Consider the following 26,896-nt stretch of genomic DNA (forward strand, 5'->3'; position numbering starts at 1 on the left):
CATGGCATAAATTTAACTGGAAATAAGCGGGGCAAGATCAAGAGGAGAAAAAAATGGGGATGGGATTAAATTGGATTGTTACAAAAACAAAGACTTCAAAAACACAGTTGAAAAGATAATAAACCTGAATATAAAAACCGTTCCAAATTGAGATCTGATTTTTACTAAGTTTCGGTGAGGCTCTCCGCAACAGCAGAAAGCCTACTAGACAAATACAAAAAGAGCTGAAATCACTAAAGGAAAAACGGCGGGTGGAGCATGCCCAAGGAAAACGGAGGGCGACTGCAGTGATGGTGAGCACACTATTAACCCCACACCTTATCCTTTGTTGCTGCTCCAGGCCCAATTACACCTCATGTCTGGAAATAATTCGGTTATTGTCTGCAAAATTCACGCATTTCCCCTCAAAAAGCAGGTTTAATCGCCTTTGAGCTGATATGCTAATCGTTCCCGTTTTATTGGTCACAGCAGTAGCAGCCACGCCCCAGCACCGATGACGAGAAGCTCCGAGAAGAAAGAGTTCAGAACGCATTTCGAAGGGCGCGCGGGCCTCTTAAAGTGACAGGACGCCACAAAGAGCTCCATCCGGGCCTTTCTCCGTTGGCACCCTGGTCTCATGTCATGCAGCTGGCTTTTTGAGATGGTATTCGGTCAAATCCAGGCGCCACCTTAGCGAGCCGAGTAATATATAGAAAAACATAACGAACTGCCATCCATTTGTGTATTGGGATTGTGAAGTTGCTAAGACTGAGCCCTGGGGCATCCAGTGCAAATTTGACTCCACACCAAAACCAGGCACTAGAAGCATTGCAGTCTGATGATACAGAATGCCCCGCCCCCAACGAACAATGCCACTGGTATACTAGGCTGCCACCCAAAATAGCTTGCTTTTTCTGTGGTGCGGCAAACCTGTGTTCGTGTGTGGAAATCAAACCGAAATCACCGCCAAACAGAAGGGAAGCACAATGGCATGAGTCCAACTTGGCAAACAGACTACTCAGCTGTTACCCTGAGTGTCCTTGAGGTGTCCAAATCATGGCTCCCCAGATGTCCATGGACTACAATTCCCATGAGCCCCTGCCACATGGCAGGGGCTCATGGGAATTGTACCCCTTGGACATCTGGGGATCCACTGTTTGGACACTCCTGCCCTAGTTTCAACCTCCTATGCTGCCACAATGCTAGCATCAGTCCCACTCTCTCAGCATAGCCCACCTTCCAGGGCTGTTGTGAGGCTAAGTTGGGGAAAGGGGAATCAGCAGGCGCTCCTGGAAGGGCAGGATTAAAACACACTAGGTAGTTCGCTCCTGCGGCTGGGTCCTGAACGCCATGGCTCTCCGTTTGCCATACTGAGCAGGAGGGCAATGTTATTTTTCTCTCTCCTGCATTGCAGAGTTCTCTGGCAGCCTCCCCATTTTCCCAACCACCTCCTAGTCAGCTCCAGGTCAGGGCTCTTTTAACCACCATCCTGCTGCTCTGGGCAGGGAACCACAAAGGATGGATGAACATAGCAACAGTGGCACACTGGGACCTTTGGGAGCAACACGCACAGCACTTTGTTGGGAAAATCAGAACTGGGAGAGGCCCAGTTGTTCAAAGGTTCTGTTGGGACCGACATGCATGACGTTCTCTTGGGAAAATTCAAACCCAATCATGAAAAGCTGCGGGGGAAATCAGTGATCTGTCCATCCCCAAACGTCACATTTCCCCAGGTTGTTTTTTGTTTTTTTCGGAGGTGGGGGGGTTTCCCTTCAAGTGACAGCCAATTTATGGTGACCTCTTGGGGCTTTCGAGCCAAGAGATGAAGTGGTGGTTACTGAGTACTAAATAGGGCCAATCCTGCTTTGATTCAGACAGCTGATGAGATGACAGAAGCCTGGGCTACCTGGCCAGGGCCTTCTGGCTTCCTGAACTCAAACTGCTGTTCCTTTACAACGCTGGCTCTTGATATGGCAGGAAGCCAAAGGGAACAGGCCAGGGTTATCCTGGGTGCTGGAAGGAAAGGAGGAAAAAGTCTTCCTCCATTCTGCAGCCAAATGGATGCTTTAGGCTGATCCGGCATTCATGGAAACTTTAGTTCCTTGACAACCCTGGAAAGGATAATTAATTTTTGTATATATTTTTAAAATGTGTTAAAACATTTATTGGGTGTTATGACCATATATGGTAATGTCGACCCAGCCCTTCCAAAATGGCCGATGGGCCTGGAGGGGTGGTGCCCCTGCTGATTGTGACCACAGCTGCACTGCCCAACCATGTCCTGCACAATCACACCACTTCTGGGGTTTCTCGAAGCCTGAAGAATGTTTCAGGGGTTTCTCAATCATTCCCAACTCTATCATTCTGTGATTCAAATCATGCATCCAGCGACATCAACTCATGGCCAAACACCCGCTCCATTCCAAAGGTTTTCTGTCCCATTTCCGCACTTAGCAACAGGACAGCCAAGGAAAAAGTGGTTGTTTCAAAATCTGGGGTCTCTTGATTTATAATAGTGGGTGGTTTGTACCGACCACTAATACACCAGAATCATTTCAGGAAGGACTGTTTGTTTGTTGCTTTAAGGGGTGAGGGGAGGGGGGGAATTGGGTGTGCAGGGAGATCCTTCTCCCATAGTCGGGAATCTTTTAATGTTCTTATGTAAATATATATGAGGACAGATCAAGATATACACCCGTGAGATCAGACACACACGCAAGGGAGATCAAGGAATCACAAATTGCTACGCAAAACCGCCACATCTAACAGGATGTGCATGAGTCGATGGGTGGAGGGGAGAGGGGAAGAAGGGGCAGCTGCCGTCTCGTAAACCGTCCCACCATGCTTCGCGTCGCTCGGCCATGTTGTTCCGCCCCCACCGCCAAAGAGACAGGAAAGAAGAGTCGTCATCCCGATGACCGCCTTGCGGCTCCGCCCACCCCGCCCCCCAATGTCCAATCACAGCACGGGGACATCGGCAGCTTGCCTCTCTCAAAACTGTCCCGGGGACGCTAAGCGCCTCTTCGTGTGGCCCAGTCTCTCAAGGGTTAAGCAAGAGCACGCCAATGCCATCTTGAAAAGTCCCACGATGCACTGGTGCTTCCGGACAATAGTGTGTGCGTGGGAAGGCAGAAGGGGAAGGGGGGGCACCGTTTCCAGTCCCATCATGCGTTGACTGGCAGCATCTGTCCAAGGGAGGGGAGGGGAAGGGGCAAAGAAGGCCTGCTGGGTGGATGACACTTTTGCCGATGGGTTACAAGTGAGAGTCGAACCGTTTTGTCCCAGAATCCTCGAGGGGGTGTTGAACACCCGGACGTCCCTCCCCTCTCGCCGCCCTCCCCCCTCCCCGAGTGACTGTTTGGGGAATTTCTTCACGCTTCTTCCGCCTTGTCTTCCGCCCTCGAACAAGGGCAGAAAGCGTGAGGTCTCGTGTGGCTTTTCCCCCCGCCCAGGGTTAACGTTGGTCGAGTCTCCTCCTCCTCCTTCTCCTCCTCGCTTTCTTTCTCTTGCATTTGAAGGAGGCAGTGGCAGGATGAAGTCACAGCAGGGGAAATGGGGGTCCGCTTAAAGGGGCTTGTCACTTTCTTTCTTCAGGTGGCTGGGAGGACAAGAGAAAGACAAAGAAAGAAAGAAAGAAAGAAAGAAAGAAAGAAAGAAAGAAAGAAAGAAAGAAAGAAAGAAAGAAAGAAAGAAAGAAAGAAAGAAAGAAAGAAAGAAAGAAAGAAAGAAAGAAAGAAAGAAAGAAAGAAAGAAAGAAAGAAAGAAGACTGTGAGCAAAGCAACCCCTCACCTCAAAATTTTATTTAACTCGTCTCAAGTCTGCCAGGTGCTCTCAGAAAAGCTAGCCCAGCGGCTTGGAGTAGCGGTTGAGAGTGGCAGCCTCTAATCTGGAGATCCGGGTTTGATTCCCCGCTCCTCCTCCACAGGCAGGCAGCTGGGTGACCATGGACCAGTCTCAGTTCCCTTAGGGCTGTTCTCTCAGAGAAGTTCTCTCAGCTCCACCTACCTCACCGGGTGTCTATTGTGGGGAGAGGAAAGGTGTCTGTAAGCTGCTTCGGGACTTCTTCGGGTAGTGAAAAGCAAGGCATAAAAATACTTCTTCTTCTTTGTGTATCAACTCAATACACCCCCCACTTTGGAGTCAGGGGCATGGCCTGCCTAGACATTCTTGTGCGGAAACTGAACTGAACATGATGCGCTTATGTAGCTGCTGCACGTTCTTTTTAGTGCGGCTCCCACAGGCACGCTCTCTGTCAGCCTTAACAAGTACCCGAAATCTGCCTCTCCTTTTCCTCCAAGACCTCATTTCCATCTGCCAACCAGTTTTGCCCTATTGGAAAAGACCCCACCCATGGAAGGCTGAAGCTTACTGGCCCTTTACGATCAGGCACTCAGCCCTGACAGCTGATTGGCTGGCCAGAAACAAGGACCGGCCCTACTCCAGAGTCAGGCCGACTTTACAAATTAAGAAGAAGAGTTGGTTTTTATAGTCCACTTTTCATTAGCCAAAGTGTTAGAAATGACTCTCTCCAAAGCACTCTTTGGCTCTACCTGCAAACAGGAACTCTCTTTACCATAGAGTTAGTGAGACAGACGGGAACATTGGCCACTCTCCTTTCTGATCTTGCTGACCTGTCCCTAGAAGGCAAACTTCCTGTTTCCTACTTCCTCCAAGCCTGCAACATGGTGGGAGCAGAGATGCCTGCAGCATCTCTCTCCATCCAGCTATTTAGGTTAGAATAGGAATCTTCTGTTTACTTTTTTATGTGTAATATATTAAGCTAGCTAATAAATAGTTCTTATAATAGTGAAGTAGAATGATCAGAGCAAGTGTTTTTGTCTGTTGTTTTCTGGACACAGGCACACGCCTGCATGCTGTTCTTACCAGCCCAACTAGGTGCTCTGCTAAATTTTACGACTTTTACCACAAGTCTACCAATCGATATCCTTCACCAGGGGTTGTCAATCTGAGGTCCTCCAGATGTCCATGGACTACAATTCTCATGAGCCCCTGCCAGCATTTGCTGGCAGGGGCTCATGGGAATTGTAGTGTATGAACATCTGGAGGACCACAGGTTGACTACCCCTGCCTTCACAAAGGCATCTCAAAGTGGCTGAGAAACACCTCCTAGTCCTCTCCCCGCAACACGCACCCTGTGAGGTAGGAAGGGCTGAGAGAGCTCTGAGGGAACTGGAACTGGTCCGAGGTCCCACAGCTGGCTGCATGTCAAGGACGACTGGGGAATCGAACCCGGATCTCTGGAGTAGAGGGCGCTGCTCTTGAACCACTGCGCCATGCTAGTTCTGGAACAAGACTCCTAGTGCTGTATTTTCCAGACGGTGACCTTCAGTAAGCACTTACCATGTTGAGTTGTCTAGCACAGCGGCCCGCAACATTTCGGCTGCCACGGCCCGCTGCTCCGGTGAGTGGGGAGAGGGAGGCCCGGGGGCCCGCGCACACGCGGCAGCCCCAGCGCAAACGCACGTGCGCAGATTGCTGCGCACGCGCGTTTGTGCCCAGCAGGGGCGCAAACACGCATGCGTGGCAGCCCGCGCATGCGCGTTTGCGCCACCGCCATGCCGGCGGTTGCGGCTTCGCCTCCTGGCCCCTCCGGGCCGCCAGCAAATCGGCCGCCAAAGCGACCGATTAGCTTGCGGCTCGGCAAGCTTCTCTTCCCTCCCCCGCCCGAAACAAGAAGCTTGCCGGGCCGCAAGCTAATTGGACGCTTTGATGGCCGATTTGCTCGCGGCCTGGTGAGCTTCTCGCTTCGGGCGGGGGAGGGAAGAAGCCGCGGCCCGGCGCCAAGGCCTTCGCGGCCCGGCACCGGGCCGCGGACTGCAGGTTGGGGACCACTGGTCTAGCAAACAACCTAGGGCTACCAACCTCCAGGTGGAACCTGGGGATCCCCAATATTACAGCTCATCTCCAGACTACAGAATCATAAGAGTTGGAAGGGACCTCCAGGGTCATGTAATCCAACCCCCTGCAGAATGCAGGAAATTCACCTGTCCGCCTGCAGTGACCCCAAGCCCAGATGATGCCCCCATAAAAAAAACTAACAAACGAACAAAAACAGAATCCCTGGCCAGTCTGGGCTGGAGGATATTTGCTTCCTTATCTCAGAGTGGCCACTGGCATTTCCCTGGGTGTGCAAGAAAGGGCCACAAGAGCCAAGCTCTCACCCAATTCCTTCTGCCCACCACTTGCCATCTGCCTAAGTTCAGTACCCCTGGTCACTGCATTCAGTGTGGGGGACTGGGAATGGAAAACAGGAGTTGGGGCTGTTGTCCAAGGAACCCTGCCTTGGGCAAAGGAACCTCTCAAGGTTTGAAAAATACATACATTCCAAGTCCCAGAAACTGAGCTCTCAGTTTGCATTCCAGGCTCTTCTAGACTGGCCTTTTCTCTATTTTCTAACCATTGTTTTGCAAATCCATCCTCCAGGATTGGTTTAACATGGAGAATGGCACAGGGAAAGAGGGAAACTTTAATCCTTTCAGTCACACCCCCCCCCAATAAAAACACCCTTGAGCTGCTCTTCTCCCTACAGGGGGAGGGGGGGAATATCAAGTGAGGGTAAAAGCAGCTTGGAGGTAATTATTTTGCCCAGTGAGAAAATAGCAGGTGAGGAAAGGGTTATCATTCCCCTTCCTCCCCCTCCTTGCTAAAGCAAATCTGGAGGCTGCAGAAATTTGCCGCAGGGAACAAGCACACCAACCCAAAGGGAATGCATCAGTTCTGCATTTCCAGCTTCCAGGTCCTCTCTTGGCTCAGGTGGAAGAAGCGGCTAAGCCAGTTGCTTGCACAGAAAGCCACAAACCTGTAATAATCCTCCTGCGTGGGGAGTGGCACTCCATGCAGAGGGTGATGGGCGTGAAGCCACTGCTGCTGTTCCAGGGCCAGGCGCTGCAGCTCTGCCGACTGCGCGTGCATGGCTTGGAGCTGGTGTGCTGCAGACATCGGAGCAGAGAGAGAGCCCGGCAGGTCTCTGTAGGGGGCAGCTGCAGCCAAAGGAAGAAAATGGAGAATCAGAACAACGAATTGCAATGGGGGGAGTAGCCCCGGGGCTCGTGCTTTCTGAACCTGAAGAACAAACATGTCACTCCTGAGCCCCTGACCTGGATAGCTCAGGCAAGTCCGATCCTTGGATAGGAGACCTGCAAGGATTTGGGTGGAGTTCCCCCAAGAGGTCACGACACCGAGGCAGGCAATGGCAGATCGCCTCCCAATGTCCCTTGCTTGGCCGCCAGACAGATCTCCTGGGTACTCTATGCAAGCCATATAATAAATAAATGAATACACTTCTGGGACCCAACCCTATATGGCAGCAAGGAATCACTCAGCTCTGAGCACATGACAGGAAGGGGAGGAGCCAGAGGATGCAAAGCTGCCCATGCAAGATAGGAAGTCCTTCCAGAGCTGACAAGTTCATCTTGCTGCTTGGGTAGGTATCCGGAGAGAGGCAGAGGGCTTCCGCAGCTATGCCCTAGTAGCAGGTCCTTCCAAAATGGAATCTAAAAAGCCTTATAGGAGCTGGTGACCTCGCAGGTAGAGCCTCCATAACCCAGCTAAAGGTCCAAACCCTCAGGCTGAAGGACACAGGTGACAGAGCAAGAAAAATCCTGCAATCCAAGATTGCCTACTCAGAACACTAGCCAAATTATACCTGAGCCTGTATATTCCATCTATATCCACCTTACAGGAACAGAAGTAGCTAGAACTATTTTAAGGGATCCATTATGTTTAAAATATATAAAGTATTATAATATTGTTCTACTGTTTTGTCACCTGCTCTGAGCCCTAGGGGAAAGCTAGGCTATAAAAAATTTTTTGATGTGGAACACATCTACTGCCATGCTCCCTGTGACGGAAATGATGACGGACGTGATGTCAGTTGTCCCACCTGAGGGAGCACGCCAGTAGATGGCGACTGTGCCGCCTCCACCACCCATCTTGGTCAGGAGAGTGGGTACGGCCGCGCAATACAGGAGGTGGAGGAGGTGCTGTGAGTGCTGCTCACCACTGGGACCCACCAGCCCCCCCTTATGTGGATTGCGTTCCACATAAGGGGCGAAAATCCTTATCAGTAGATTATTAAAAAATATTATTAAGTCAGCCTTGTCAAAAGGCTGGCTCATCGGCAATTTTGTCCAAGGCAAAGTCTTCTGGTTCCTCTTGCCTTCATCACGACTATGTTGCATTCCACAGCCACATCAATTCCCGAAGACTGCACGTATCTCACCTTTCTCTCTAATTGGGACCCAAAAGATCCTACTGCATTGGTCCTCTTTCTTCTACTTAATCCCTGCTAGAATTAGGTAGGTGCTGCTGAGAAATTGTGAGTGGCCCAGGGTAACCCAGCAAGTGGCCATGCCAGAGTGGGGATTCAAACCCAGTTCTCTGCCCCTACTAGAAACGCCCCTGCAAATGGGAGACTGAAGGTTATTGGCCCTTTACGATCAGACACTCGGTCTTCATGGCTGACTGGCTGGCCAGAAACAAGGGCCTGCCCTACTCAGAGTCAAGCCCAGGCCTTACAAATCAAGAACGCCTACTCGAAGCTTTTCCAGATGCTGGCCAACAAGAGGTGCTTCCCATATTTATTTGTCTACCAAAGAACCTAGGGTGACCAGCCTCCAGGTAGGACCTGGGGAACCCCGGAATGACAGCTCATCTCCAGACTATGGGGACCCCCCCCCCGACATTCTGACCTCTGTGCCTCACTGGCTCTGCAGGTTCACTCTGGCCTTCTAACATGTGCATTTCTCTCCCCTACCCCCCAGTTCACCTCCAGCATTTTGTGGTAGCCATGAGCTGAAGCCACACCAGGATGAGTAGGGGAGTGGGGATCATATCTCATGGCCAAAAACAGAGCCAACAATTTAAAACCCAAGATGACTAGTATGTTTAAGCAAGGGGACGGAAGACTTGTGTTCTAGAAAAATAAACAGACGCAAACAATGTGAGGAAGAGGCCCAGAATATCCCTGAGGAATCCCAGCCCCAACAACTCCCCCCACACACACAACCTATCCTCAGGAGTGGTCTATAGATTTGCAAATCCCATGGCACCATTGCCAGTTTAAGGATTTGTGGGGGCCCAGCAAAGCACAATTGGGGCAGGAACAGCCAAACTGGGGGTGGAAACAATGGAAAGAGGTATCCTTCCAAGTGCTCTTAAAGAGGGAAAAGGGGGGAGGAGAGAGGCTATGGCCCTGATCCCTAGTGGGGGTAGACATCTCTTGGGGGACCTGGAAGTGCAGGGCCCATAACTTGTGCTTCATGGATAAACCGGCCGTGCCCCTCCTGTTCCCGCTCCCCCGCTCCCCTTTTTGCTATTCCAGAACTGAGCTCCCCTCCCGGGGCTCTCTCCACCCATTTCTGGGCACTCAGCTCACCCATTTCTGTCTGTAGCTTCACCCCATGTGTTTCATCTAGGATGTTAGTGTGTGACCCCCACTCAAGCGTCTCTGCCTGCCCCACTTCCAACCCTAGAGAAATACTCACCGAAAAGCTGGTGGCGCAGGACTTCATTTTCATGGAGCGGATGCGGGAGAAGCGGGTTAGGGATGGTACCAGCCGGGTAGGGGATCCGGGTGAGGTGTGACCCAGAGGCCAGTGGATCAATAAGAGGGTGGACAGAGGCCGAAGCTGTAGAAACAGAACAGAAAGCGGTTAGCTTTGTTAATGGGGCTGCTATGACAGTAAATGTATTTCTACTGGGCTTCTTACAGCGATCTGGCATGCACAAGACTTATATGAACCCATGAAGCTGCCTTATCAGGTTCAGTCTTGTCTACCCTGAATGGCAGCAGCTCACCCGGTTTTTCATATCACCTCCTACTTGATCCTTTGTCTGGAGATGTCAGGAACTGAACCCAGGACCTTCTGCATGCAAAACAAATGTACTACTAATGAACCATGTCCTTTCTCTCAGACAAATATCATGTTCCCAATAATTTTGCGATGCCCCTGGAAGGTACTGTTGCATCATACGACTTCCTACCCATGCACAAAAATCTCTGCATGTAGAGAGCTAAAGGTCGCAAGAAGAGCCCTGCAGGATCAGACCAGTGAGGGTCCATCTAGTCCAGCATCCTGCCTCACACAGTGGCCACCCAGTTCCTAGAGGACCAACAACAGGGCAGAGTGGCCTTCTCTGATAAGAATATCAGAAGAGCCCTGCTGGATCAGACCAGTGGTCCATCTAGCCCAGCATCCTGCCTCACCAGTTCCTCTGGAGGACCAACAACAGGGCTTAGAGGCTGAGGCCTTCCCTGATAAGGATGTAAGGAGAGCCCTGCTGAATCACACCAGTGAGGGTCCATCTAGTCCAGCATCCTGCCTCACCAGTTCCTCTGGAAGACCTACAACAGGGCTTAGAGGCTGAGGCCTTCCCTGCCTCACAGTGGCCAGCCAGTATCTCTGGAGGGCTAACAACAGGACACAGTCTTTCTCAACATTTTTAACCATTGATAAACCTTCAAAACATTCTTCAGGCTTCGAGAAATTCCATAAGTGGCGCGAGCATTGTAGAACATGGTTGGGAAGCAGAGCTGTTTTGCCCACTTGGAGCCTCTCCCTTACCCACCTCCTCCAGGCCCATCATTGGCCATTTCGGGAGGGGGAGGAGGTCGACATGACCATCTATGGTCATATCAACCTATAAGCATTTAACAAATTAAAAAAATATATTAAAATCAATTAACTCCCACTCATTCAGGAAACACTTCCAGGGCCGTCAAGATGAGAAAGCCTGTCAGAGAGGCTGAGGCCTTCCTGAAGTTGCCTCCTGTCTCTGGGGTTCAGAGCTTTAGGGCCTCCGAGTGTGGTGGTTCCCCGCAGTCACCATAGCTAGCAGCCATTGATAGACTTATCCCCCATGAATCTATCTCCCTTGTAAAGCTGCTCAGTCCTGCGACCATCACGACATCCTCTGGCACCAGATCCCACATTTTATTCACTCTGTGTAAAGTAGTATTTCCTTTCCTGCATCCTGACCCTACTGCCCATCAGCTTAATTGCAAGAAGACAGTAAGCGACGGCTAAATAAGAACATGAGAATAAGAACTTCTGGGCGACAACTGATATTGTTCTATTCTCCTGTACTTTGAACATTTGTCGATCTACGACCATTTTAGATAAACAAATGGAACTGAATTGTTCCATTCCCCATGATCGTGTTTTAAAAATAGTTTCTGGAATGTTTTTTTCTAGGATGACGCCCAAACAGGGAAGCACCCCCACCACCATCCTCAACACCCTGCCCTGTGGGTGGGCAGGTAGTTGTGAGTCCCTGCACTGTGCAGGGGGTTGGACCAGATGACCCAGGAGGCCCTTTCCAACTCTATGATTCTATGATGCAGCCAACAAACGTGGCTCCACTTGAGCCAGAGCGCGCACCGCCTCACCTGCGTGGATGGCGTCCTGCTGGTGGAGGTGGAGGTGGGAGTGGATGTGGGAGTGCTGGTGGTGGTGGGGCGTCACGTTCAGCATCTGCAGCCGAGCCAGGGGGTCGTTGCTCAGGGCGGCCACCCTCTCGGCGTGCTGCCTCTCGGCGGCTAAGCGCTCGGCGTACGACATGTCGGGACGCAGGGCCGGGCCGGCCGCCAGCGCTAGCCGCTCCCGCTCCAGGTGGCCCAACCCCGGGTGGAAGGGGAAAGCGGGGTGCAGGCCTGGGCCCGCCTGCAGAGCCAGCCCTCCGTGTCGCGGGAAGGGATCCATGGCGGCGCTGGGCACGGCGTGCAGCTGCTCCAACTCGGCCGGCTTGACTTCGAAGCCGGGCTTCAGGCGCTCGCGCAGGTCCCGGTCCCTGAGGTCTCGTTCGCGGGCCTCCCGTTCGCGCAGCTCCCTCTCCCGCGTGGCCGGGTCGCTGCTGTAGATGGCGGGTACGTTGTAGCCCAGCAGTCCCGGGTCCACCGCCCCCAGCGGCACGTAGAAGGGGTGGTTGCGGTTGCTCGGAGACATGACGTGGGGCCGCGCGTACTCGCTGAGGGTGCGGAGGGCCGGGGTGTCGGGACCCAGGTAGGGCGGGACGGTGGCCACGGCGCTGCCCTGTTCAAATGACGGGCGGTGAGCGATGGGGCCGAGGGACGGGCATTCCACTGGCCGCCCCTCTTGGGCCACTTTCTGCAAGAGGTTGGGAAGGGCTGGGTCAGTGGGGGCAGGTTCCAGCAGTAAGACACGGTCAGCAAATGTCATGTACAAGAGGGGGACGACGAGGACACATGGGGAAGGGAAATCCCACATCCCTCCGCTCTGCTCCTCCCGAGCTCCATTTGTCCTCCTGTCCACCCAGGTGGTGGGTCCACTTCCCTTCCAGTTCACCACCACCTCCTCCTCCCAGGGCTTATGGTAACTGTTGTGATGTTAGGACCATGCAGGGATGCTACCAGAACCTCAAGTGCTGCCCATGCTCTCATTTTGGGGAGACGTCAACACTGCCTTGATCCCTCCCTTTGCAAAAATACAGATTCTTCTGTATACTTTGCATAGCCCCAAACAAGCTTTTCTCAACTGTTTTACCATTGAGAAACCCCTGAAACATTCTTCAGGCTTTGAGAAAACCCGGAAGTGGCGAGATCATGCAAAATATAGTTGGGAAGCATGGCCCACCAGGGGCTCCTCCCCTTCCCACCCCCTCCAGGCCCATCACTGGCCACTATTGGAAGTGGGGCAGCTGGCATGACCATATATGGTCAAATCACCAGGTAAGTGTTTAAGAAATTATTAACAAAATCAGAGTCCAGTGGCACCTTTAAGACCAACAAAGATTTATTCAAGGCGTGAGCTTTCGAGTTGCAAGCTCATGCCTTGAAAAGATCTTTGTTGGTCTTAAAGGTGCTACTGGACTCTGATTTAGTTGTGCTACTTCAGACCAACACGGTGACCCACTTGAATCTAACAAATTATTAACTTCCACTTGTCCTGGAAACTCTTCTAGGGCCATCAGGAAACCCTGGTTGAGAAAGCCTGCTCTAAGCAGTAACTGTGGGTGGCTCCATTGTGCAGATATTTTGTAGGCATGTAGGGATCAACTAAAGTTCCCAGCTCTGGGTTGGGAAACACCTGGAGACTTTGGGAGTGGAGCCGGGAGTGGGTGGGATTTTGGATGGGGAAGGATCTCAGTGGAGAAGAATGCTATGGAGTCCCCCCTCCAAAGCAGCCATTTTCTCCAAGGAACTAGGGTTGCCACCTCTGGGTTAGGAAATACCTGGAGGCTATAGGAGGGGCAGAATTTGGGGCAGGGAGGGACCTCAGTGGAGTCTAATCCTGTAGAGCCCACCCTCCAAAGCAGCCATTTTTTTCCTGGGTAAATAACCTTGAGATGATCTGTAATTCCAGGGGATCCCCAGGTCCCTTCTGGAGACTAGCATCGCTAGGGTCAGCCCTTGGCTGTTTGATATAAAGGCGATATCCATGCACAGGAGTTAGGATCATGGTCTAGACCGGTCCCGAACATGCAGATGGGCAGTGCCTTCCTGAAGTCTCCGGCAGAGGTTCTGCTACCCTGAACTCCTTTGACACGGGGATGCCAAGAACTGAAAACAGGGCCTTCTGCGTCGGTTCTACCGTCCACTCGCTTCTGAAAGCACCGGGGCACTCACCACACTCCTTTCCAGCTCCCGCTCCTTCTCCCTCTCCCGCTCTTTCTCCCGCTCCCGCTCCCGCTCTCTCTCCTTCTCCTCCCGGGCCTTCTGCTCTGCCTCTCGCCGGACCTTCTCCACCAAGTCCGCCCGCTTCTTGGCCAGCTTGGAGCCATCCAGGGGCACAAAGTAGAGGTCCGTCCGTGAGCAGGAGTTGAAGCCGCGATCCAGGTGCTTGTTGAACCTGCAGGAGGAGGGGCAGAGACATTAGCCGTTGAACAAAGTGGGGAAGGGAGAGGAGAATGAGAAAGGATGAAGCCCGAGGAGAAACGTGCCTTCAGCGTGGCGGGTTGCATGCAGTTGTGACTTGCTCCAATAGCAAGCCCCACTCCTTGGGGCAGCTGGCCTCCCACAGAACTGGGGAGTGCACACTCTGCAATAAAAACCTCAAAGGTCTACTCCAGGATTAGCTGAATATTGTAAAGCACAATCCCATCTCACCTCCAAGAACAGGGGTAGTCAAACTGCGGCCCTCCAGATGTCCATGGACTACAATTCCCAGGAGCCCCTGCCAGCATTCGCTGGCAGGGGCTCCTGGGAATTGTAGTCCATGGACATCTGGAGGGCTGCAGTTTGACTACCCCTGTCCAAAAATGTTCAGCCTGGAAAGGAGGAGGCTGAGAGGGGACAGGATCACTGTCTTTTGAGTATTGGAAAGGCTGCCACTTGGAGGAGAGCAGGGGAAGGTTCACAGCAGCACAGACGTGCTAACAGCTTGCCGCAGTCTTTTGCGTGCTTCTGACGGCAGCACGGACATACAATCGGCATCAGCAAACGAGCTTGTTTCGATATTAAATCATCTCCAGTGCAAATTGTTACGATGCAACTACATATGCTCGTGAGAAAATGCAGAGAGCCGACACGACGTTTTAAAAATGGGTTTGCAAATAGGAATCGAGCACAAGGTATGGCCGTAACGAGAGCCAACAAAGGAGCGCAGTGATATCCCCAGCCCGATTGTTCTTTCTCACCTGGCAGACTGGCTCGCGTGACTTGGTACGTCCACCACTTTGGGCGCTGGCGAAGGACTCCGGATGGGGGGCATCGGGCTCTCTGGGGGCTCGTAGTCCTCCGAAGGCTCTTGCTTGATCTGGGCAGCGGTGAGCGGCAAGGGGGGCAGAGGCGGGGGTGGGGCAGGCAGGCTGGCCGGGGCCGGAGGGGCTACAGGAGCAGGGGAGGGGGCCTTGTAGCCGCTGGCTGCTGGGGAAGAAGCTAGCCTGTATCCTGGGGGTGTAGCTGCACGGAACGAAGAAGCAGAGGATGGAGGAGGAGGAGGGGGAGGGGGAGGAGGAGGAGGAGGAGGAGGAGGAGAGCCTGGCTTGTAGGGTGCAGGGGGCTGGAAGGTGGGAGATGGCGAAGCTGTACGTTTCCCATACGGAGCCACAGGAGGGGGCCCGACCGGAGGCGACACCGTCTTGTAGGGGGCTGCCGAGGAGGAGGCCATGGTGGTAATGACAGTGGAGAGAGTGACGGAGGCCGAGGTGACCGGGGGCCCAGCCCCATGCGCGGGCGAAGGGGGAGGGGGTGGAGGGAAGGCATAGGGGGCAGCGTTCTGCCCTTGGGGGTGGCTGCAGGCTCCGGGGTACGTCCCCTGAGCGGAAGAGGAGGAGGAAGAGGAGGAGGAGGAAGAGGAGGAAGAGGCGGAGGGGGCCTGGCTGTACGTGGCATGGCTGTGGGGTGGGTAGAGTCGCAGCCCGTACGCAGCATGGGAGGGGTGATGCGGACCCGGTTCCAGCGGGTGAGGGTATCCCACAGGCGCCTGGGCAGGGGCGGCTGCCGCGGGAGACAGCCCCGCAGTGCTGCCGTGGTTGTGGTGGTGCGGCGGCTGTTGCTGGTGGTGGGCCGCCTGGCCAGGGAAGGAGGAAGGGGGGTGGGAGCTGGCGTTCCCCAGAGGGCGGCTGTAGGGAGGCGGGCCTTGACTCCACACCGGCTGCGAGGGCATGGAGGGCTGGGTGTATTTGGGCGGCTGGCTGGAGACGGAGAGGCTGCTGGGCGGGGGGAACGAGTGGCCGTACGAGGAGCTGTAGCTGGGCAGCGCTTGGGACGGCGGCGGGAGGGGATACTGGGCAGAAGAGCTGGGCGGGGGCGGTGGAGGGGGGGCATAGGGGTAGCGGGAAGGGGCGGGCGACTTATCCTGGCCCATGCCGTGGGGTGAGGGGAGGTGGCCGCTCAAGGCTTGCCCCACCATCCCCGGGGAGCTGGAGGTGGCCCCCATGTTGTTCAGAGGGCGCAGGGCGGGCGGGGGCGGCAGGTTGGCTAAGACGTGAGGGAAGGTGGCTGCGGAAGAAGGAGGGGCGGAGGGGGTGTTATTTGGGGGAGTCTTCTGGGGGGGGACCCCACCTGCCCCAGAGGCGAGGGAAATGGGTGTTGTCGGGGGTGGGTTGTGCTTGGAAGGGAGGGATGGCTCACGCCCACCCGGGGCCAGGATGTTTGCATTCGGGGCTTTGGGCCCCATCTGGACCACGTTAGCGCTCGGGTAGAGAGGAACGTGCGTGCTGGAGGAGGAGGAGGAAGAGGAGGAGGAAGGGGAAGAGGAAGAGTTGGTGGAAGTCACGGCAGCGGGCGACGGCTGGGCCTGGAAAATCCTCGAGGCCTGGGCCTCGAGTTGGGACTGGTAGCCCCCTGCGGAGCCCGGAGGATGCACCTCCCCAGTTAAGCTGAAGTTTGGTTCCGGAGGACGGGCTAGGCCTTCAGGCAGGGGGGCTGGTGAGGGGCTCTGGGGAAAGAGGGGAGGGTGGTGATAGGAGCGGGGCGGTCCCTGGGACAGCACGGAGGAAGAGTCCGAGTCGTTTTCCACACTGCCGGGGCTATAGACGCTGGGGGACGTGCTCCGGTTGTCCTGGTCGATGTCGCGCGGGTCGCTGCTTGTCTCGTCGTTGAAGCTGTGGCCATCCAGGCTGTCGACATCGGAAGGAGACTGAGGTCGTGGCAGCTCCTGGATTGAACAGAAGGCATTGAGCGGGGAGCCGTTAGAAGAAGACGACGAAGACAAAGAGCTGGGGGTTTTGTACCCTGCTTTTTACTACCTGAAGGAGTCTCACAATTGCCTTCCCTTCCTCTCCCCACGACAGACACCCTGTGAGGTAGGAAAGGCTGAGAGAGCTCTGAGGGAACTGTGACTGGCCCAAGGTCACCGAGAACTCCACGTATCTCACAGGGGCTTATAAAACACCTTTCCCTTCCTCTCCCCACAACAGACACCTATGAGGTAGGTGAGGCTCAGAGAGCTCTGAGGGAACTGTGAGTGGCCCAAGGTCACCCAGCTGGTCTCATGTGGAGGAGGAGTGGGGAATCAAACCTGGGCTCAATCTACGCTGACTTTGTTTATTCCATTGAGGATCCTGCTGAATTCAGATTTATTTGAACTTGGGTCTTCCTCTATTCCCACCCCCAATTGAAACAGAAAAGTGTTCTGCATGTGATTAGGGAAGCTCAGAAGGGGGGGAGCCAAGTGCAGCAGGAGCCTCTTTCTTTCTTGAAGGGGGGAGAGGATTGGAGACAGCAGGGGGGGGGGTAAAACCAAGAGGCAAACCTCTGCTGAGAGAAGTTAGGGCTTCCCTTTTAAGGGAAGCCTTGCAACCTGGGAACAAGGAAACCTTTGAACTGATGCCCTGGCCAATCAGGGCTTTTCTACAGCGTTGGAGGCTAGAGGCAGCAAGTTAGTTGGAGAAAAACAGCAAGCTGCACCTTTACTCATGCAGATTTTTCAAATATCAAGGGTTATATCCACTCCAGGATATCACGGGGGGAAGGTAGAGTCATTCCAGATCAATCATGCTTGTTGCAGAAGGAAAATTTAAATTGCTGAAAATTAAAATGGAAATTGCATTCAGTGTTGAAGGCAGGATTTCAATTGACCTGGGATTGGAATAAGAGCTCCCTGCAGATTCAGCCCTGGTTCTCGAGATTAGAGTCTGCTGCTCTGGAACCACTACACTACTCTGGCACAGCCGCAAAGAACCCACCTCTGTTTTCGTTTTCTTTGGGGCATTGGCATCCTCTCCTTCACTCTCTGAAATCTCCTCCGGCCGGCCCTGCTTGTTCCCTTTGGGGGCCAGTGATTCCTCCACGCGGCCTTTCTGCAAGAGAGAAAGGGGTCACTCTCCCAATTGCTCACATTGCCTCCTGCTTTCCGCTTCCTGCTAGCTGTGGGGGGTTGTGATGCAGCACAACACGCAAGCCCGACTAAGCCTGAAGCAAAACTGCTCCCGAGTTTTGGAAAAACACTTTTGGTAGAGCCCCCACCCCTCCCCAAAAGCTTCCCCTTGTGGGGGCACTTATTCACGTAATCATTTGCATTATTCCCACCCTCAGCTGTCCTCACTTGCCCCAAGCTAGCCCACCAAGCAAACAAATCTGATTGGCTGTGTCGTGCCATGACGTCATCGCATTCACCATGTGATCTAGGACTGAGTAGGACCTCGCCAGGCGGGAAGGAGCAGCGATGGACTGGGGTGGGGTGGGGGTGTTGCTGAAGAGGAGCACAAAAGCGTTAGCATTCTAGACGTTTTCCAGAAGAAATTCCTAGCCCCACTGAAATTGCTGGGGCTTTTACCTGAAGCAAGGAACTGAAAAACCCTGGAGGCAGCTCTTGTCTTGTGCACCACATGCTGTCGTATCCAATGCTGAGCGGATGTCTCGGATAAAAGGCGGGGCTAAATGTAAGACATTGACCTACCTTGGTGGTTTGTCGGGATTTTTCTGCTTTGCCATCGCTGCTGGAGGTGCTGACGCCACCTGGAGAGGCCCGGCCCCTTGTCCTGAGCTCCTCTCGGGGCCCCGGAGTCTCCTTCTTCCGACCACTCCGCATTGACATCTGAATAGAGGGACAGATACATCCTTATCCATTGTTGTTCCTCTATATATTTATGAAACAGCCTAGGGGGTGGGACGTGTCTGGCTGTCCAAGTTGGAATAGGGCCAATCAGGTTGCAGCTAGCTTTGTGCTGATTGGCCCTGCCCCTGCAGCTCCCGCCCTCCGTCCCTGGACTCTAGCCCCTTTGCTCTCAGATACCTCAGTGCCTGGAGCCAGCAGCAGGTAAGGGGAGAGGGCCCTGGGCAAAGGGTTGTGGTGGAGGGCTTGCTAATGAGGGCCTCCCACCCCCTACCCGCCCCACTTGATCTGGCTGCGAGCTGCTGCCCAACGCCACCTTAAGCTGCCTAGCCAGGGACCAGGTGAGGGGGCCCTTTCAAGGCCTGTTCTTAGGAACGGGCTTTGAAGCTAGTAGACTATGATTCCAGTTGCCCTAGAAACTCTTTGCCCTGACCTGGATGGGCAAACTGTTTGTGAACTACAATTCCCATGAGCCCCATTTTTTTTGTAGTCCACGGACATCTGGAGAGCCACTGTTTGGCCACCGTGCCCTACCAAGTTATGGCGGGTAAAGACCATTCTTAACAATGGCCTCTCATCTCTCGGCCTCCCTCTCCATGGCCTTGTTTTGTGATAGATCTTTTTAATGGAGTCAGCTGGTGAGCGATATCCTACGATATCCAGGAATGGAATGGAGTCACAGACTTGATTTGGAAAGACCCATTCTCCGATTCCAGCTCAGCCTTGAATTTGTTTGGTGTTGGGTCACATTCAGTTCGACCTGCTTCCTAGCATGTTGTGAGGGTCTTACGGCTAGTTCCCCAGTCAGGATTCCCTGATCTTTTGGGGGGCAACCATGAGGCTGTGGCTTTCTGGCAGAGCACTTACCTTGCACACAGAAGGTCCCTGGTTCAAATCTGGCTAAGCCAGCTTGTCAGAAAACAGGCCCTGGGAAAGGCCCCGCTCTGCTCGAGACCCCGGATAAAGACATAAGGAAGCCTCACATGTTGATAGTTCCTGCCTTTCATCATGCGTAAAATGCCTCGGGAGCTTAGGTGCAGACTGCGGGGAATATGATTACCTCTGAACCCTGCCATTTCCCCTTCCGCCCAGCCCTTGCCGGCCACTTACGGAGTCTTTATTCTGTCGAGTCTTCATTCTTTTGGGTGTAGGATCCCCATTCTCCTTTGTCCGGGTGGATGAAAACATTAACTTGTATGCCTTCCCTCACGCTGCGTGTTCTGTGGGAAGTCCTGAGGTGCGAAGGCCTCGAGGAGTCACACTAGCGGCGCTCTTCAGGGACCGGACTTGGTCTGGCTGTCTTACGGATTCCCGGAGAATTCTATGACAGAAGGTTGGGGAAGGCAGGGAAAAGAAGAGGGCCGGAAGCATTTGCTTGAGGATTACAGCCTCACGGAAAACTCCCTGAATAGATTAAAGCCCCAAACAAATTGCGATAACATTACAGCCAGCACCCCTAATTTATTACCTTCTTCTCCAAAGCCCAGGGTAGTTTACAGAACTGAGAAAAATGAAAATAAGAACCGCAACCATTTCCTGTGTCACGGCTGTTTTTCACAGTTGCTGCATTACTGTCTGGTTGTTTCTAACTATGGCACCCCAGGTTTCACTAAACGGTGATATATAATCCCCTTGGTCGTGTTTCTGCGGAAATATACGGGGAAAAGGGATTGCTTTTTTAAAATATGGGTCTAATTCACAACCACAATACTCATCTCTTTATAAGCTCCTTATTATTCAGGGGTAGCCAAACTGGGGCTCTCCAGATGTCCGTGGACTACAATTCCCATGAGCCTCTGCCAGAGGCTCATGGGAATTGTAGTCCATGGACATCTGGAGAGCCACAGTTTGGCCATCTGCGAATAATAATTAGCTCATAAAGAGCTCCTTATTATAAATCATGAAGTCGTCACCAAACTCCAAGGGATCGATCCTGCTGTGGACGTGTTATCAAATTAGGTTTTTTAGAGTCAGGGTAGCGCAATAGTTAGGGCGCTGGACCGAGATCTGGAAGAACCGCATTCAAACTTGCATGGACTACGCAGCCCACTTTTGCAGATGCAATGGATTAGGAACCGGGAGACTCTAGGTTCGAATCCTCATTCTGCCATGGAAGCTTACTCTATGTGCTTAGGCCGGTCATGCGTTCTCTCAGCCTAACCCGCCTCTCAGGGGTGTTGTGAGGATAAAATGGAAGGGATGTTGTAAGCCACTTTAGGTCCTCATAGGGGAGCAAAGGAGATTATAAACGCAGTACATAAATAAACGCAGAGGCCCCTCAACTGCCGGCATCCTTTTATATAGTAAGTATGATGTGAAAGACATCATCAAGGGGTCATGAAATGCAGGAAGGGCCGGGTGAGATGAAATCATGTGAACTTCAAACCCAATTGCAAAACATTCGGAACATTCCCCAGTTCTCCATATTTGTCCACATCTGTCTCTCACTGCCCTTGCCTATCCCTATTCCAGTGGTTCTTAGCATGTAGACAGGACCCTGGGGTGGATTGAAGAGCCCCAGATGCCACTTTTCCTTTGCTGCCTTTCGGATGGTCCGGGCTGCAAGGATGTCTGCTAAGCGAGCAAGGGGGCAGCAACACCAGCCTCTCTTGACATGCACAGAGGAGCAGCGAGATGGTGAGGAGAGGAGGCCTCTGACTGCTTGTCTTGTATTTCCTCCTTCTAGTTCTCTGGGTCTCCTGTGCTGCTCACGGTCCTGGCCTCCACCCTGGTGAGGTCATCCCTGGTCACCCTCTTCCTGTCACATGACTTCCTGTCTCACACTCACAGCTCAGTCAATCCCGGTTCAGCATCAAATGCCTTTTGTTTTCACCTGCCTGTCTTGCTTAGTATGAAAATGTCAATTGTAAGCTCCTAGAGGCAGGAATCTTTTGTGCTTGGCTTAGGGGGCTTTTGCAAAGCGCTGTGTGTATTGACAGAACAGTACCTCAAACACTTGCCACGGCCTCAGAAAAAAAGCTGAAAACACCCACTGGCCTTTGACCTTGATATTATCCTATAATTCTCCTGGACAAAAAATATCAGCAACCATGGGACTACAGCATGGAGTAGTGGTTAAAAGAGGCAGCTTCTAAACTGGCGAGATGGGTTTGATTCTCTGCTCCTCCACATGCAGCCAGCTGGGTGACCTTGGGCTTGTCACAGCCCTGATAGGGCTGTTCTTACAGAGCAGTAATATCAGGGCTCTCTCAGCCCCACCTACCACACAGGGTGTCTGTTGAGAGGAGAGGAAAGGGAAGGCAATTGTGAGCCTTCAGGTAGTGAAAAGCAGGGAATAAAAGCCAACTCTTCTTCTTAAATTCAGAATTCATGTTTGGTGCCTGAAATTCAGCACTGTGATGGGGCAAGAGGCACAAAAAGATCTGCTAAAGTGCCGATTTCCTCAGGAGCAAGGACTTTTCCACTAACAAGTGGACCACAGTTGTGTGTGTGCGTGTGGGGGGGGGGGTTACCATTGCTGACAGATCTCCAGGATAACCCCCCTAACTTTGGGAAGTACTAAAGTGATTTAAAGCTCTTTCAAATGCTTCTGCAATGACCAAAACACACTCTTAACACCAAGCCTACATGTGATATGTGCGTACAGGCAAAGTATAAAAAGCAAGATTGTGTCACAAGCCCTGTCACGTCTACCTCAGACCTGCTAGTACCTCCCCAAATGTTCCTCGGGTATATGTATGAACCAACCATGCTCCATTCAAGCTGCTGGAAATGCTGGTTTTTAAGAGCTTTCTGCATACATACTGCCAACTATTACAAAACCATCTGCTCATTTAAGATTTATAACAAACTCTGAAAATTCTTTATTTCTTTCTTTCTTTCTTTCTTTCTTTCTTTCTTTCTTTCTTTCTTTCTTTCTTTCTTTCTTTCTTTCTTTCTTTCTTTCCTCCTTCCTTCCTCCTTCCTTCCTCCTTCCTTCTTCCTCCCTCCCTCCCTCCTCCTTCCTTCCTTCCTTCCTTCCTCCTTCCTTCCTTCCTCCCTCCTTCCTTCCTTCCTTCCTTCCTTCCTTCCTTCCTTCCTTCCTTCCTTCCTCCTTCCTTCCTCCTTCCCTGCCTCCCTCCCTCCCTCCCTCCTTCCTCCTTCCTTCCTTCCTCCCTCCCTCCCTCCCTCCTTCCTTCCATTTACATACAGCCCTCCCCTTGCTGGTGAACGCAGGCAATGGTTACGACACATGCTAGGTACACACCAACACAGCATGGTTGGCATGCTCTCCTAGACTGTGACATTATACTGCAAACTGCCTCGAGTTCTGCAAGGGGGGAAGCTGGTTAGCAAATGTAATTAACTGACTAATTCCTACCCCAACAGCCGGCAAGAATCTTTGCACTAAGGGGGAAAGTCCTATATACTGGATAGAAAGTGTATCACAGAACCTTGGCTCTGCTACAAACTTACTCGGCAGCCTCAGAGCCACAGCACTGTCACTTTAACTCCACATTTTGCAATCTGGGAGTTACTGATACTAGCCTACCATAATGGGCAGGGGCGGACAGTGGCGTGGTGTCTCCCAGTCTTATCAGATCTCGGAAGCTCAGCAGAGTGGGAACTTGGATGGGGGAACCACCAGGGAAGGCCCCGTGCAGAAGAGGGCAATAGTTCCACGCTCGGCCGGGGTTGCCATCCGTTGGTTGCAACTTGAGTGCACAAACGTACCATACAGTGCTGCGCTAAGGATTACGGGAATGAGGTCTGTTAAAGCCTTTAAGTACGCTAAGTATTACTGTCGTCTGTGAAACCAGTTCAACTAGAAAGCATACGTAGAAAGCGTTTTGAGGCACTTTGCTGTTATCAGACGTGTGTATAATCAAAGCAGGATTTTGGGGAATGCTGGCAGAAAAGTCTGAATTGTTTGTCCAGTGCCCTGATGGCATGAATGATAAAATGTGCTGGGCCATTTCAGATCCACATGTCTGTCTGATCCCCACCTCCTTTTTCTGGCACTGGCCACCCTGCCAGATGCATCTGGAAGCTACGAGCTGGGCTTGTCCGCAGGTGAACTCATTTTTAGACAGAGTGCTATGCACTGCACGCAACATGCATGCATATAGTGTAGCAAGCACCCGAGCATGGAAGCTCCATGCACGGCTCAAAGCCATAGACTTCTGAGTGCGCAGTTGCTATCTCCACCATTGGATGCAACCGAGCACATTTTTATCCCATCCTTCCTCCAAGGAGCTCCACACAGATGGTTCTCTGTTTTCTCTTCACCACAACCCTGTGCAGTAGGCAAGGTGGAGAGATTGTAAGTAGCCCAAGATCACTCAGCACGCTGTCAGGGCAGAGTGAGGATCTGAACTTTGGCCTTCCAAATCCTTACCTGCCGCCTAACACAGTGGCGGTTGCTCCACAGCACATAGAAAGCCACCTTCACAATTGCCACCAACCAGAAGATCCACGTGCCACATTTGGGAACAGCGCTCAGAAGTGCCTGAACTGGCTAAATGACTAGACCAGTGGTCCCCAACCTCTGGTCAAGGGACCGGGACCGGGACCGGTCCGTGGATCAGTCGGTACCGGGCCGCGGCTCCTCCTCCCTGGCTGCTGCCTCGGGGGCTGTCCTGCCACTCTGCCGCCGGCTCACCTTTGGTGCTCTCCAGTGGACGCCATGGCTGGGGCTCCCCCTTGGCGTGGCACTGTACAGCTGCTGCTGGCAGCGCCCCCCAGCGGCCGGTGGGAAGTCAGGGGCACCAGTGGGAAAGCAAGTGGAGCAGGGGCTCAGGTGGTAGCAGCGGCATCCCTCGGCAAAAGACTACCCCCCCCCCAGGCCTCAGTAAAATTGTCAAACATTGACCAGTCCCCGATGATAGAAAGGTTGGGGAACACTGGACTAGACCATGCTGGGTCTCACTCTATAAATAAATAGCATTATGTTCATACCATACCTCAGCAAGATTATTAAACCAAACCTTGCACGCAAAACATTAATTTTACTTAATGTATACCCCGTCATTCCCCCCAAAGCAGCCTACATCCTTCTCCTCTCTTCCATTTTATCCTAACAAGTCTGTGAGGCAGGTTAGATGGAGAGTCAGGGATTGGCCTGAGATTTCATGGCAGACAGGGGATTCGAACCTGGGTCTCTCAGGTCCTAGGCTGACATTCTAACCACCACACCACACGAGCCCTCAGGAATGCCACTTAATATAACAAACAATGACTATTGCATGTTCTAGAAAGATTTAACATCCCTTTTGCTTCACTGCTCTTTCCTTCACAAATAAGGTTCCCAGTTGGGGTCTGGAATGCCTTTGGTTTGGCATCTTTCCCACTGCTTCAGTTTACGAAACCTGGGGAAATCGGCCCCACACCCCAAAGAGGCAAGAAACCTAAAAAGTGACATAAATATGCTGGTGATGTTAGATGTGGGCACTCTGGGGTTTGGGCAAAACTCTATGGTATGAAGCTAATTCTACCACAGAGTTTTGCCCAAAAACCAGAGTGTGGTCACCGATGTCCCTATGTCACTTCCGGGTTATATAGGAAGATTTTTTTTTCTAGGACTCTTCTCTCCCTGCTCCTGGTTAAGTCTCCTGTCCCCCACCATCTCCTGATGGCTGGTCCGTCTGACCTGGCAACCCTGTTCACAAACCAACCCCAAACTCCACTATAAACCATCTGGAAGAACACCAGTATAATTCTTGGGAGGGGGATTGGACTCCCACCCAGCTCATTTAGATGTAATTTACTACAGAGGTCTTCGGCCTCTCCAAACATGGCATTCGCTAGGCTAAAAAGAAAAGAGGAAGTCATATGACCCGAGGGTCACATGCTAGGAAGAGGAGGAGCCACAGTAATGACTGCACCAGGACAGTGGGCAACAGAGCAAGAGAGCCAGAGTCCAGAGCCAGAAGCCAACTGCCAGGAGGTGTACTGGAGTGCAGAACAAGACCAGGGCCAGAGAAATAGAGGAATTCCCTCCTCCAGCATCACCCACTTGCTGGATCCAGCCAAGCGGATTTTGAATGCAAAAATTCACCAACATCACATGTTGTGAGATGTTACCGGGAAGCGAGGAGCCGCCGGAAGAATCCCAAAGTGACCTCAAGCTTTAGTTCACCGTGGGTCAAGCCCATCCAACTGACAAGGGACAACTCTGAAACCCTCCCTACTTTCTGCCAACTCTGGTGAGCTTCCCTGCATGGTTACCAGCCTGTGGGTTCCCTCATGGGTAACTAGCTGAGCAGACTGGCCATGTTTTCCCCTTTGGGAGATAGAATCTGATAAATCAGTTCTGGCTTGGGGTGATCTAGTATGTGTTGATCCCTTTTGTAGATAGCCCATCAACAAAATTTAGGGACCCTGAAGGCGCTAGAAGGGCTCCTGGATACCTGCTCTCAGTTCTATGCCCCCTGGACCTGAGAAAAAAAGCACAATAAAAGATGGGAGAGGGTGGTGGTTCAGTGGCAGAGCACCTGCTCAGCCAGGTTCAATACCTGTCATCTCCAATTAAAAAGATCAGGTAGGGTCACCTTACAGGTCACCTTTTTCTTTCAGAGGACCAAAGGTGGCTTACACAGACTAGTTCTCCAGCCATGACCACTTCGGGGGGTACAATGAGGTCACCAATGCTCCGCAGGGGCCAAGCGCGCTGCCATCTATTGCTGGCACAAGAAGTGACTTGCGGCCCTGCCAGGCGGGCCCAAGCCAACTCAGAGCCAGGTTAGCAGCAGCAGGGGCCCGGGAAGGGAGGAGGGTTGCTTAAGTGAGGCAACAACTGGCCCAGGACCTCTCCCACCCAGGAATGGGCCAAACCTGGATCTGTGCTGTTTCCAATGAGGCTGCCGGGTCCACAGCCCTCTAACTATATCCCGAATTCGAGTGATGCAACCTGACAGAGCGTGTTGGAGCGTGCAGGCAGAGCATAGCTTCCATGCCCTGTTACCTTCCCTAAGTTGATTTTTAAACTAGAGGTTCAAGCGTTTTCCACGGCAAAGCACAAATTGGCTGAAAAAGCAAATCAGATTCGGGGAAAGCAAACCGGGTTGGTGAACTTTGCTCTCCCCTTCCTTGGAACTTATTTCCATACACCTCTCCCCTTCTGCTTCTTCTGTGAGTAAATACACCCCCCCCCCAAGCTGGACTTTGTTCTAAGCACTCAGGCCATGTTTTAATTTTAATTAAGCTGACCCCACCTGATTTCTTATGTCCCCCATATGTCTTATGGGTGTTTTTTTTTAATTGCAAAAGGCCCTTGGGATGAGTTGTGGATCAAACTCCTAGTCATGCTCACGAATCTCAGTGGCTAATTTGGGACCCTATTACCTTTCCTGGCTCTAACCTACCCTGCAGGGGTGTTGTGAGGATAAAGTGGAATGATGCCACGCACAATGTCCTGAGTTCCTTGTCAGAAAGGTAATTGTTAACATATATATATATATACCATAAAATTTATTGCCCTCATTTTCTCATCTATGAT

The 26,896-nt window shown here is 52.5% G+C and overlaps 1 protein-coding gene and 1 non-coding gene across 3 annotated transcripts in view; both read right to left on the reverse strand.

The window, feature by feature from the left end:
• Positions 1 to 175: 175 nt before the first annotated feature.
• Positions 176 to 236, reverse strand: LOC143842517 (U7 small nuclear RNA). The gene has a single exon (XR_013233156.1). It is a non-coding gene; the product is annotated as a U7 small nuclear RNA (small nuclear RNA).
• Positions 237 to 2,611: 2,375 nt separating this feature from the next.
• Positions 2,612 to 26,896, reverse strand: part of ATN1 (atrophin 1) — a 56,165-nt gene continuing 31,880 nt past the window's right edge. For both annotated transcript variants that reach the window (XM_077345750.1, XM_077345749.1), the window contains exons 2-10: positions 19,570 to 19,780; positions 18,304 to 18,441; positions 17,591 to 17,704; positions 14,597 to 16,560; positions 13,587 to 13,809; positions 11,391 to 12,108; positions 9,487 to 9,630; positions 6,801 to 6,981; positions 2,612 to 3,577 (exon numbers count right to left, since the gene is read on the reverse strand). In XM_077345750.1, the coding sequence (XP_077201865.1) occupies positions 3,544 to 3,577; positions 6,801 to 6,981; positions 9,487 to 9,630; positions 11,391 to 12,108; positions 13,587 to 13,809; positions 14,597 to 16,560; positions 17,591 to 17,704; positions 18,304 to 18,441; positions 19,570 to 19,647 (3,594 nt within the window). In that variant the 5' untranslated portion in view covers positions 19,648 to 19,780 and the 3' untranslated portion in view covers positions 2,612 to 3,543. The remainder of the gene's footprint in view (positions 3,578 to 6,800; positions 6,982 to 9,486; positions 9,631 to 11,390; positions 12,109 to 13,586; positions 13,810 to 14,596; positions 16,561 to 17,590; positions 17,705 to 18,303; positions 18,442 to 19,569; positions 19,781 to 26,896) is intronic.

This window comes from Paroedura picta, chromosome 7 (genome assembly GCF_049243985.1).
Source record: "Paroedura picta isolate Pp20150507F chromosome 7, Ppicta_v3.0, whole genome shotgun sequence".
Classification (NCBI taxonomy): domain Eukaryota; kingdom Metazoa; phylum Chordata; class Lepidosauria; order Squamata; family Gekkonidae; genus Paroedura; species Paroedura picta.